Here is a 13,570-nt window from a genome sequence, read left to right on the forward strand (position 1 = left end):
TCACTACATGCTGGGCTGATAGAGGAGGGGTTCTTTGCTACAGATAGGTCTCCTGTTGGGGGTTCCTCACCACATGGGGCACTGGGAGCTGCTGGTGGGGGTCTCCTTATCAAGCTGTTTGTGAGATGTGGGAGCTCCTCACCGAAAACTGGCCTATTGGTGGGGGGCTCGCACAACAATCTGGGTGATGTGGGTGGTTTAGACGACTATAAGAGTTTTCTAATTGCTTTGCGCCAGCTGCCCTGTCTTGTGCTTACTTTGCTTGCATTAGAGGGGAAGCATGGCTTTTATTTAGTGATGCTTTTTTTGTGTATGTTCATATTACCTTGTTTATTTTACATCTCTAATGACTGCGTTCTTTGCCCCTTCACCACATCCATTCCTTCCTCCCTTCCCCACATCCATCCCTTCCTCCCTTCCCCACATCCATCCCTTCCTTTCTTCCCCACACCCATCCATCCCTTCATCCCCCACATCCATCCATCCCTTCCTCCCCCACATACATCCATCCCTTCCTCCCCCACATACATCCATCCCTTCCTCTCCCACATCCATCCATCCCTCCCCCACATCCATCCATCTCCCCTTCACCACATTGACCCCTTCCTTCCCCACATCCATCCATCCCTTCCTCCCCCACATCCATCCATCCCTTCCTCCCCCACATCCATCCATCCCTTCCTCCCCCACATTCATCCCTTCCTCCCTTCTCCACATCCCTTCCTCCCTTACCCACATCCCTTCCTTTCTTACCCAAATCCATCCATCCATCCCTTCCCTACATCCATCCATCCCTCCTTTCCCCACCCCAATCGATCTTTCCTTTCCTCACCCTCATCCATCCCTCCTTTCCTCACCCCCATCCATTCCTCCCTTCCCCCACATCCATCCATCCCTCCTTTCCTCACCCCCATCCATCCCTCCCTTCCCTCACATCCATCCAACCCTCCTTTTCTCACCCCCATCCATCCCTCCTTTCCTCACCCCCATCCATCCCTCCTTCCCTCAACCCCATCCATCCCTCCTTTCCTCACCCTCATCCATCTCTCCCACAACAGTTGTACATCTTGTGGTGTGACAAGAACGTATCATCTCTGGTGGGTATTTGTTTGTGTGCGTTTGAACCCCTGGTTCGATAGAATGGTACATTCCAGGCATGGAGCAGGATAATTTGGTGCTTTTGCTGCAATGAAACCTTAAACTTGTTTATTATTCTCCTTGATGTATTAAAGCGTTAAATTAATTGCACAATCTGTTCTATTCCTCAACGATGGTTATACAGTTCAGGATGTTTAAATGTTGTTTATTTTGACTTTGAGCCGAGTTGAAATGGTCATGTTTTAAGTGTTACTCTTGTGGTAAACAAGTATTACAAATCCTGAAGATGATTCTTGGAAACCGATATCACACAATGGGATGTGAAAAGCTCCTCTCAGGAATGTTTTATTTTATGCTTTTATTTCGTTATTCAAAGTAAATGCCTGCAGGTTAACGGCGGCGAGCTTTAATGTTATTGTGAATATAACGGGAAATTGTTTCTCGTAATGTTTGCATCACGCGGTGCTGCTCTTTACAAAGCCTTGCACATGTTATTTATTCAGGAAGCATCTCACATTTTGGGTTTTTATTGTGAAGTCATGACACTTAATTTTAATGCTCATTTGGAATGGGGTGGATGGGGGTGTGCCTTGTCGGCACGACACAGCTACCCATTCAACACGCTGTAATGCACTACTACAGCAGTGTTTCACTTTGGCCTAATTGATTCTGCGAGGGCATCTTTGGGTGATCCAGATAAATGTGAACAGTCACTTGTGGGATCGGTTGTAATAGAGACGAAAGAGGAAGAATCATTGAAGGGGATGCTCTCTTATCGGAGAAGGGATGAGGTTCCGGTGAAAACAGGGCACGCCGCTGGTGCGTCCACGAGACCCTGGTGGTTTGATTTCTCCTGCCCGCCTGATGGGTTCCGTGTGTTGGTGAACAGATCAGCAGGCCGCGATATGGATCGCCGTTCCCGTTTCCTCTTGACACCATCCTGGCACGTCAAAAGCAAAGGGAGATCGTACGTAGGATGAAGGCCGTTGGTTGGGCTGAGAAAACGCGTGAACAGGTTGGATGAACGAACTTTTGAATTGTGGGAAAAGGCATCTGTGGAGATGTTGGTTGAATTGGATTGAATACATTTGATATTTTTTAACAAGTTTTTATTTTTGATGATTGGTAATATTTGTGTATTTGTAGATGAACCCATGACACATTTGAAATGCCGTCTCCCATTTTGCCAAGTCTCTCCCTTGATTCATTTACCTCCATTCTAGTTCCTTTTGCTCTTTAGCCCTCCAGCCCTTCCAGGATGTACACATTCTTCCAGTAACCCCCACCTGGTTAAACTTCAAAAATCCAGGCTCGATGCCAAACTCCACTCCTTTGTTCTTATTTTCTCCTGTTTGTGGAACCATCTTCAAGGTGCTGTTTATTCCCACTCCATTCCCACAAAGTGTCAAGCAAGTGGTGTGCCATCAACTCCTCCTCTCACCCCCCCTCCACCCCCATCCATCCTCGTCATCTTTTCTACCCACTTCACACCGAACCCAACTCTCTTACTTACAGGTTATTGTTTTCTTCCCTCTTCTCCTTCCTCTTTCACCTTGATTATTGAGTCAATGGCTCCACTACCCCACTGTCAGTTTGTTGCCTTTTTACCTTCTGTCAACTCACTTTTCCATGAGCCTTGATCTTGGACATAAAAAAGTTAAGATATCACCCCTCCCCCCTTTACTATCTCCTTTGCTTCCATAATCAATTCATGGTTCATTAATGTTAATTGGGTGTATAAAATAATTGAACCTTTCATTTAGTCGTATGTTTCTTTGGTCGTAGTGGGGAGACTGCTTCATAGTTTTACCAGAGATTATATGTTCATACCCGGCTGAAGGCAGCATTAACATGGATTTGGATTCTCAGCTTTTGGAAACCGAGAGAGAGAGACAGATATATGAAGAGAGGGGGATGCAAAGAGAGGGGGGTGCAGAGAGAGAGATGTATGAAGAGAGGGGGATGCAGAGAGAGAGAGAGAGAGAGAGAAAGAGAGAGAGATGCAGAGAGAGACAGAGAGAGAGAGAAAGAGAGAGAGAGAGAGAGATGCAGAGAGAGACAGAGACATATATGAAGAGAGAAAGAGAGGGGGAGGGTTGAAGAGAGAAAGAGAGGGGGGAGGGATGCTGAGAGTGGGTGGGAGGGGAGAGAGGAGAGAGGTGATATATTATATTATATATATATATATATATATATATATATATATATATATATATATATATATATATATATATATATATATATATATGTCATGCGCCACTTAACGAGAGGGTTACGTTCTGAGAAACGCGTCGTTAAGCGACGTCGTCGTTGTGCGAACATCTTTTTTTTTTTTTTCGTTTTCGTTTTCGAACATCGTACTTACACAAAACTACACACCTTGGCTAGATGGTGCAGCCTATTGCTCCTCGGATACAAACCTGTACAGCATGTTACTGTACTGAATACTGTCGGCAATTGTAACACACATACAAGAGAGACGGAAGACACGTTAGTTTTACCTTTTTGCTGTTCATGACGGCCATCGGTGTTGTTAGCAGCAGCTTACAATCTCCTCTCGCATCGATTATTATAGAAAGATGAATAAATAGCGTTTGGATTTTATAAATACGTAATCATTGCATCGATGTTATAATTTATAAATGAAGAAACAAGCACCTGTCAATTGTGATAGATATTTTCGGAACTGTGCGATTGTTTTAACAACATGAAAAGCTTCACCAAAAAGAAATTTGTTTTAATTTCGACTGTAAAAACGATTTATTCGCAGAATTCTTCAATTCAAAGGTAATTTACTTGCTGGAAGGTAAACGTGGAAACATTGGTTCAGTTTGAAAGTCGATTTCCTTGAATCCCGATTAAGCATGACCCTGCTTTTTTCGCGATGACATTTTATGGACCTCAATGATCGCATTATAACAGGGCCACACTGTCGTTTATTATCATTATGAAGTATTATGTACTGTACAGCGTACATAATTGTATGTGCTATTTTTATACGACTGGCAGCACTATGTCGGCAACATCACTCGGCGATAGGAATTTTTCAGCTACATTTTTTTTTTCATTTTTTTTTTTTTTCAGAGCTGGCAGATCCGTCGTATATGCGATCCGTCGTTGCCCGGAACGTCTTTAAGCGGCGCATGGCTATATATATATATATATATATATATATATATATATATATATATATATATATATATATATATATATATATATTGAGAGAGAGAGAGAGAGAGAGAGAGAGAGAGAGACGCAGACGCAGAGAGATTGAGAGAGATCGACTGATGTGATATACACATGGTGTTGTCTACACTCTGTGGTTGACTCTTAAATGTTCTTGGAGCAACTTGTGATGTACATTTAAATGTTCCCCATGAAGCTCTCTCTACCCATGTTCCCCCTGCTGGAAAAAAAAATCTTGTGCTGTTGTTGGGTTACTAAGCTACTCTTTTCCCTCATAAATGTAAAACTGCTCTTTTGATTGGAATGAAACTTTGAGCTCAACCATTGCTTGGATTGTAATTTCATTAATGAATTATGAAATAATCATCTCACAATTTACTTCGTGAGATTGTTTTCCAAGTTGCCTTTGTGAAGAAACTCCGCCAGAATATGCAGAGGGATTGTGCTCAATGAGGTTATAAGTTAGCGATGTAATCTTCATGGAGCTTTCACATTTGCTTGGTGCTTAGTCTTGTTGTTAGCTCTGCTACTAAGGTGAGGAGGTTATGTTTTCACCCCTGTTTGTTAGGGTTAGGGTTAGGGTTAGTTTGTTTGTTTGTTTGTTTGTTTGTTTGTTTGTCTGTATGCAGGATATCTCAAAAAGTTGTGGACTGATCTGGATGAAATTTTCTGGACAGGTTGGGTGTGTGACAAGGACGAAGAGATTAGATTTTGGTGAAGATCCGGATCCATCTACTAGAATTTTTAAAGTGATTCTTCACCATTGAGGGATGGGGCCAAAAACTATATATAGCACGATATCTCAAAAAGTTGTGGACAGATTCGGGCGACACTTTGTGGACACGTTGGGTGTGTGGCAAGGGAGAATTGATTCAATATTAGTGAAGATCCGAATCCGGATTTGGCTTCGAGAAGTGTTTAAATTTTTTAAGTGATTCTTCGCCATTGAGAGATAGGTATAAAAACGTTGTAGGAAAGGTCTGAAAGGTAAATACTGTATAGCATGATATTTCAAACATGTAATGGGCCCGATATGTTCTCGTGGATCAGGCATTACGTGGTGGAGGGATGCGCTCTACCGAGTGCCCTTCTAGTTTTTAAGTGTGGAGGGGTGGGATGGGTTTTGGGGGGGTGGTGGGATGGGGATAGGTTTTGTGGGTGGGGGGGTGTTATGCCTCTCATCAGAAATTAATTAGATTCACAGTTGACTATCTTCCTCTTAAGAGTCCTTTTCATTGGTCGAAATGAAATTCGGGTGGAACACTGTTTTTCATCTTTTACTGGCCCACGGCGTGTGCAAACACAACAAAGACAGGTGTTTGTGATCCATTGTTTTTCAGGTCCATGACGAGGTTGATCAAAGCTGCCGGGCCTTGTCCCAAAGGCTGGGGAACCACAAGTATTTTTTTGGAAGGTAAATTTGTATCCATCACCTCTTTCTCCATTGCTTTTAGCACCCCAATTTCCCCACATTGCTTTCCGAGCCTTTGCCAGTCATGTTTAAGTGGTGTTCTCAAAGCAATGTGTGTTATTAGTCGCTGTAGGTGAGGCGCCGAGAGAACGCCGGGGTTAGAGAAGGCGTGGTGTGTGCAGCACGTCGGAATGGTTTGTGCACAGTCCTTGCTATCAGTTGCCCCGGGCAAGTTAGAATTGCCAATTTGTTGGAGTAGACTTTGTGTGTTTTCTGCTTTCATTATAGTGGTAGCTGCAGGGGATTGAGAGAAAGGAAAGGTATTATGTCATAAATCGGCAGAAATGCTGCTCCGCTGAGGGTTTTCATCCACCCCCATTTTGAACTGGATACACGTACGAGTGCTGTGTGAATGAAAAAAATTCCTTTTGAGCGACGGTCGAGTTTGTTTGGTCTGCTGCGGGACGTTTGCCACGGTGGTGAGGTGAATGCACAGTCGTGTTTCTCTCGCCGGTACTTATCTCGGATGGCCGTGCCCATCGATCGGCATCAATTTCCACGATGAAACAGCCCGGCCGACATGCGCTCATTCGGCTTGCGCTCGCGGTGCTTGGAAAGTTGTCTCTTTCTGCAATTTTTGACTTGAGGCCGGCACGAAGGAGACGTAGATTGTACCCGCAACTGCACTCCGCTTTTTGCATGGCCGTTGGGCTTGTGAACTCGGGGTCAGTGGAGCTCGAGACAATTCTGTTTCTGCAAGCAGCATGGGAAGCACTTCTGGGGGTGCTTGTTTGTTTGCTCACGTGCACAACGATGTGCATCGAGAGCTTCCTTGCCTTGCAACAGCAGCAGCAGCTGCAATGCTGTGGCAATAACATTTTCTTATCCATTGATTGTGCGTTGCTCAACTTCAGCTGGCAGCCTCTTGATTAAGACCTCTTGAGCACACCACAGGGAACCACGCTGCTGACGATTTCCCCTTTTTTTTTTTAGAGTAACCGTTTTGATCCAACACTGATACAATGAAAACCCACCCAATATCGCTACGATATTTCTGCATTAACTACTCACTCCCATCCCCCCCACCCCATTCCTTACCCACTGCCCCTCTCATCTAACTCTTTACTCATACCTTTCACTTTCAACCTCGTACTCACCCCGAAACTCCTTTCCTTACCCCTCCTTTCCTTATGTGCAGCCCAACCGAACTCGACGCACTCGTTTTTGGCCACCTGTACTCGCTGCTTACCACGGACATACCTGGATATTCGATTCCCGAGATAATCCGTAACTATCCAAACCTCACCAACTTCTGCAAAAACATTGACACTCATTTCTTTTTACAGAGCAACACATCGAAGGTTTGATGAGTTTGTGCAGAAATACCTGTGTATTGTTGATTGATCTTTGCACAGTAAACTTTTCATCCCTCTGTGGGCTTGTATTGTGTGCATATCATCCTGAAAACAAATAAAGACAACATGGAATGCCCTGTGCTGGATTGTCTGATCTTTGCAAGGCTGGCGGGGGGGGGGGGGATTACTGGCTCCATTCGCAATAATCCACACGCACTCAGGGTGTTCACATTGAATGACTTGCTCTTCAATGCCAATATGAGGTATTTGTTAATTTGATACAAGTGGATATACCCACCAAAGACTGGTGATGGGATGGCGTGGCATCTTATATGAAGGTCATGGAACAACAACAACAACAACAACAACAACAACAATTCCGAGACTAACAATAAATGGAGATGATGACAATCTCATGACGGTTGGGCAACGTCTCAAAATCCAAGGTTATTTCGTGGAACGATGGCCAACCCGCACATTCGTATAAACACCAAGTAACAAACTGGCACATGATTGGCTCTTCTATGCTCGCTCTCTTTTCTATTTTTCCATTTACGTAGACAGCTCACGAACATTCCTGACAGCCCTCCATCGAGGAAACTACTCATAAATACGAGACTGCTCTCTATCCCAACACTTCAAATAAAGGGCCGCCCAACATAGAGGGGTTAAAACCCGTTGGTACGTAAAGTTGGTGTTTTTTGTTGTTGTTGTTTTGTGCACCATAAACTTTTCTACACCATGACTTGGTTCTCCTGAAGAACACAAGGGTAGTACAGCATGAACACGAGATTTTTTTTGAATGTGCCTTCTTTTCTATAGTTTGGCATTTTCCACAAGCCATGGAATGTCCCTTCTTTTTTCTATTGTTTGCCACACGGCCCATACCATATAAAGGGGCCTTTTCTATGCCCCTGGCATTTTCTCCAAGAATTGTAAACTACTCCATCTGTCCGTCCATCCATCATGCTATCTCCTCCTCAATGGTTGGGCAGAAATACACGAAACTTGGTAGTTGTGATCACCACATGTCAAGAAGGTGCGAGACCAGCATCAATTCGGCCCCGCCTCCTGTGACGGGGTCAAAAGGTCAAATCTATCTATAATTCCAGCAGTGTGTGTGTGTGTGTGTGTGTGTGTGTGTGTGTGTGTGTGTGTGTGTGTGTGTGTGTGTGTGTGTGTGTGTGTGTGTGTGTGTGTGTGTGTGTGTGTGTGTGTGTGTCCACTGTTTCTCGACAACCACTGGTCCGATCTAATTGAAACTTGCCAGATATATTGCTGGGGACCTGAGGATGTGCCTTTTCAAGGTTTGATATTAATCGGACAAGTGCTTCCCAAGTTATGGCCATTTATTTACCAAACCAATGACAAGACACGTTGTTGCGTGGGCGTGGCCGATGGGGAAGGGAAGCTCAGCCGCGTTCCCCATTACGGGTTACAACGTACGGGCTTCCAGAGAGTGATGACTTCGTGTATTCTAATAATTTCTCGATTTCTTATGCGCATTTATAGATAAACACAATGGCCCAAGTTATGATCGTTTTCATATTAGACGGTGCATAAATTTCGGTAACATCAGAGTGCTGGTATGCTCCGAACCAGGAAGTAAAAAATTTTTCTCTCTCTTCTCTTCTCTTTTTGTTTTTCCTTGCCACGACATTGCGAAAAGGTAAAATACGTTGGCGCTTATTGAATAATTGGGTATTAAAACTAAATTGCAAATAATCGTAACTGCGAATAATATGCGAACTTCCGGGCCACGCACGTGCGGGCACACGAGAGCGAAGAAACGGCCTGTGTGGTTGTTGTTTGTTGCTCGCGGTTTGAATATTTATTTATTAATATATATTTTTTTTTTACGGGCACGTACTAGTTCCAAAAAATGCAATAATGGGCACATTTGAAAACATTTTTTAAATGAAACTTTGTTTATGAAATCAACATTGATGAGCACATTAATATATGTATATATATGAGGCGCCGCGAGGAGGAGTGATGTAAAGGACACATCGGCCATTTTGGAGTTGATGCCATATAGCACTATTTTAACCCTTGCCCTATCATCCGAGCCTATCATCATCATATCATGAAAAAATGTCGCTTACATCACTCCTCCTCGCGGGGCCTCATATATGCACATATATGGTTTTTGTTCAATTTGATTCCCGGTTCATGCACCAGGAGGTTTGGACTTGGGGTCACAAGTCAAAATGAGAAAAAAAACAATGTAACTCAAACTTTGATATTGGGTCATTCCTGGTGGAACTTTATTCCATCTTTCAACTTTCCGTCAGGTAGGACGAGTGGGGAATTGCGATGGTGCATCATCGACGACTCCACATTTATTTAATTTTGTTTTTTTTCTGCCAATGCCCGAGCTGTATCTCATTGACATTGACCTAATTTTAAGGTCATGACCTAATTATAGCCATTTTAACATGTTTCACCATAACTCGACGATGTTTTGGCTGATCGGAACTAAATTGCTCTCTCCAGATAGCCTGGAGGAAGGTGCATCTATGGTTAATTTACATCATACCCCTCCGGGTTAAAGGTCAAAGTGAAATGGCAGTCTGAAGAAGAAAAAAAAAGGAATGTGTATTTTTTTGTCGTCACTCAGCTTTGCCGATGCAGAATCTCAGACCGCTTGGCCTTCCATGGTGTTTTTTCATCGTGATCGCATACCTCCTTTGAACTTGTGCACCTGATCTTTGACCCGTGTCCTTGACCTACTTTTTTTTAATTGTGACCGAATTAACAAAAAACACTTTTTTATTTTAAGTTGAACAATTTTCCTCTGATTTTCATGATGTTGAGTTTTCTGGATAGATTGTAGATGGAGACACATTTAATTAATTTACACTCTATCCCTAAATGTTGAAGATCAATGTCATAAGGCAGTTCGAAAAAAAATATAGCCATCATTGGAGGGGAGGCTTACCCTTGGTGATCGCTTTGTGATCGCAGATATGTAGTTTACTTGGTGATGTTGAACATGCGTCGTCGTCGTCGTCGTCGTTTTACGGCCGTTTGCAGGACAATGATATTAGGAGACGTCAGTGCACTTTTTGAAATCATCCAGAAACAATCTTTCATGGGGCGTTTATCGGTACGGCCCATCTATTAATTACATATGCACCGAGGTGTGGATGTGTTTTTATTCATGGCCACTGTTGAAAACAATTTCATTCAAAGTTCTGCGTCTCTTCCGCATCATCTGCCCCCCACCCCCCCCCAACCCTCCTCCACAAGCATGGGCACCATAAATCTCAACAGGAGTTTGTCTGCAATTAATTTCTAACCTCGTTTTTCACACAAAACCGGTTACCAGTTTTATCCCAACCACACTGCCGTGAGTGTGGCCTCCTTTCATGGTATTATTTATGGCCTAATCTACACGGGTTCATAAAATACAAAAAGGATGCTTAATTTGCCTGACATATGGCAGTTGGACAAGATAAAGTGGTGAACGACATAAACTCAATGTATTGTCAGCAGCGTGTGGTAATTGAGCCGGGGTCTTGTGAATCCGTCAAAGACCCCACCCCGGGATCCCACAAGAGGGTCTCATCTGATGCACCGCAGACATCCGGGAGGTTTCCATGTACCATCTGTGATGTGAAAACTGGTGGGTAAGGGTCCTCCCAAATGACCGCCCGGTTTTTGGTGTTGAACACACCGGGGCTCAACCATCCTGAATTCCTTTAGGCGCAGGTTTGTGTTGCTTGTTTTCACCATTTAAGCGACACCACACAGGGATCTTGGTTGCACTACCACAGAGGACTCTTCTCACCTAAACATTGAGTTACCAAAGCCAGAGCAAGCACATTGATTCTGACCCTTGAGGTAATGAGGACCTTCGTCAAGAAGAGGAGACAGTCGGCAGCAAGGCGAAATTGTATGGACCATTAGCAAGGAGATGAGTGGACCACTGCGTTGGTCTGGGCAGCTGCAAACACTGGCTCGTTCTGATAGCTTCCTCGGGAAGGACATTTGCACAGTGGGGAGGTTTTACACTCGGTCGCGTTTGTTTGAGCGAAAGTTCAGTTTTCATCACGAGCGCCCAAATTAATAACAAAAGTACTTACATTACAATGTCTCCGAGAGACGCCCAGACGACCGACACGGGGAACTTCGCAGCCATTATTTGGGAAGCCATCGCCTCAAGCCCGGTGCCTGTGATGTGCATCACGTGACACGAGGCCTCGTCTCACGCTTTGACCTTCAAACAAACCGCGGGAGTGTCTGTGCCGGCGCCGGACTCGGCGGCTCTTCGCCGCCCCATACGAAATGAGTGACCGGTGCTGCGACCGCAAATGAGTCCTTTTGTTTGCTTCCTCCTAATAGTGGCACCAGGGAGCCCTTGTGAGGACTCACACCATTCATCTTGCACAAAGCGGGGGCCAAATTTTACCTTCCAGGCATGAACCTTGCTCTGGGAATTACCGCACACCTCTATGCTTGCACATCCTCCATAACCACAGACACCTCGACACTTGCACATCCTCCATAACCACACACACCTCTACACTTGCACATGTTCCATAACCACACACCTCCACACTTGCACATCCGCCAAAACCACACACACCTCGACACTTGCACATCCTCCGTAACCACACACACCTCGACACTTGCACATCCGCCATAACCACACACACCTCGACACTTGCACATCCTCCATAACCACAGACACCTCGACACTTGCACATCTGCCATAACCACACACACCTCGTCTCTTGCACATCTTCCATAACCACACACACCTCTACACTTGCACATCTTCCATAACCACACACACCTCTATACTTGCACATGTTCAATAACCACACACCTCCACACTTGCACATCCGCCAAAACCACACACACCTCGACACTTGCACATCCTCCATAACCACACACACCTCTACACTTGCACATGTTCCATAACCACACACCTCCACACTTGCACATCCGCCAAAACCACACACACCTCGACACTTGCACATCCACCATAACCACACACACCTCGACACTTGCACATCCTCCATAACCACACACACCTCGACACTTGCACATCCTCCATAACCACAAACACCTCGACACTTGCACATCCGCCATAACCACACACACCTCGACACTTGCACATCCGCCATAACCACACACACCTCGACACTTGCACATCCTCCATAACCACACACATCTCTACACTTGCACATCTTCCATAACCACACACACCTCTATACTTGCACATGTTCTATAACCACACACCTCCACACTTGCACATCCACCAAAACCACACACACCTCGACACTTGCACATCCTCCAAAACCACACACACCTCTACACTTGCACATGTTCTATAACCACACACCTCCACACTTACACATCCGACAAAACCACACACACCTCGACACTTGCACATCCTCCATAACCACACACACCTCCACACTTGCACAACCTCCATAACCACACACACCTCGACACTTGCACAACCTCCATAACCACACACACCTCGACACTTGCACATCCTCCATAACCACACCCACCTCGTCACTTGCACAACCTCCATAACCACACACACCTCGCCACTTGCACATCCTCCATAACCCCACACACCTCGACACTTGCACAACCTCCATAACCACACACACCTCGACACTTGCACATCCTCCATAACCCCACACACCTCTACACTTGCACATCCGCCAAAACCACACACACCTCGACACTTGCACATCCTCCATAACCACATACACCTCTACACTTGCACATCTTCCATAACCACACACCTCCACACTTGCACATCCTCCATAACCACACACCTCTACATCCTGCATAACCACACATCTCTCAGCTTGCACATCATCCATGAGGACACGCACCTACGTTTGCACATCCTCCATGAGGACACACACCTATGTTTGCACATCCTCCATGAGGACCTGCACCTACGCTTGCACATACTCTATGAGGATACGCACCTACATCTGCACATACTCCATGAGGATATGCACGTACGTTTGCACATCCACCATGAGGACATGCACCTACGCTTGCACATCCTCCATGAGGACCTGCACCTATGCTTGCACATACTCTATGAGGACATGCACCTACGTTTGCACATGCTCCATGAGGACACGCACCTACGCTTGCACATCCTCCATGAGGACACACACCTATGTTTGCACATCCTCCATGAGGACCTGCACCTACGCTTGCACCTACTCTATGAGGATACGCACCTACATCTGCACATACTCCATGAGGATATGCACGTACGTTTGCACATCCTCCATGAGGACCTGCACCTATGCTTGCACATACTCTATGAGGACATGCACCTACGTTTGCACATGCTCCATGAGGATGTCTACCTACGCTTACACAATGCTCATAAGGACACAATCTACCCTTACACATCGTCCACAGCCACACATCTCTGTATTTTTTTTTCTTTTTCGTACACAGAGTCGAGGCTCGTGCAAGAGGTAGAACATTTTACGGATCGGAGCATAACGGAACAAAACATGGAAAG

General features: G+C 45.0%; 1 protein-coding gene across 2 annotated transcripts in view; it reads left to right on the top strand.

Annotated features, from left to right (window-relative positions):
• MTX2 (metaxin 2) overlaps positions 1–7,187 on the top strand; it is a 58,406-nt gene extending 51,219 nt beyond the window's left edge. The window contains exons 7-10 of one of the 2 annotated variants that reach the window (XM_085876004.1): positions 1,059–1,097; positions 1,988–2,113; positions 5,625–5,698; positions 6,894–7,187. In XM_085876004.1, the coding sequence (XP_085732130.1) occupies positions 1,059–1,097; positions 1,988–2,113; positions 5,625–5,698; positions 6,894–7,062 (408 nt within the window). In that variant the 3' untranslated portion in view covers positions 7,063–7,187. Of the gene's footprint in view, positions 1–1,058; positions 1,098–1,987; positions 2,114–2,501; positions 3,013–5,624; positions 5,699–6,893 lie in introns of those variants that run through there. The other variant, XM_085876005.1, reaches the window with a different exon arrangement.
• The last annotated feature ends 6,383 nt before the right edge of the window (positions 7,188–13,570 follow it).

The sequence above is a fragment of the Eptatretus burgeri genome, chromosome 3 (assembly GCF_056783735.1).
Source record: "Eptatretus burgeri isolate ZD-2024b chromosome 3, Ebu_testis_v1, whole genome shotgun sequence".
Classification (NCBI taxonomy): domain Eukaryota; kingdom Metazoa; phylum Chordata; class Myxini; order Myxiniformes; family Myxinidae; genus Eptatretus; species Eptatretus burgeri.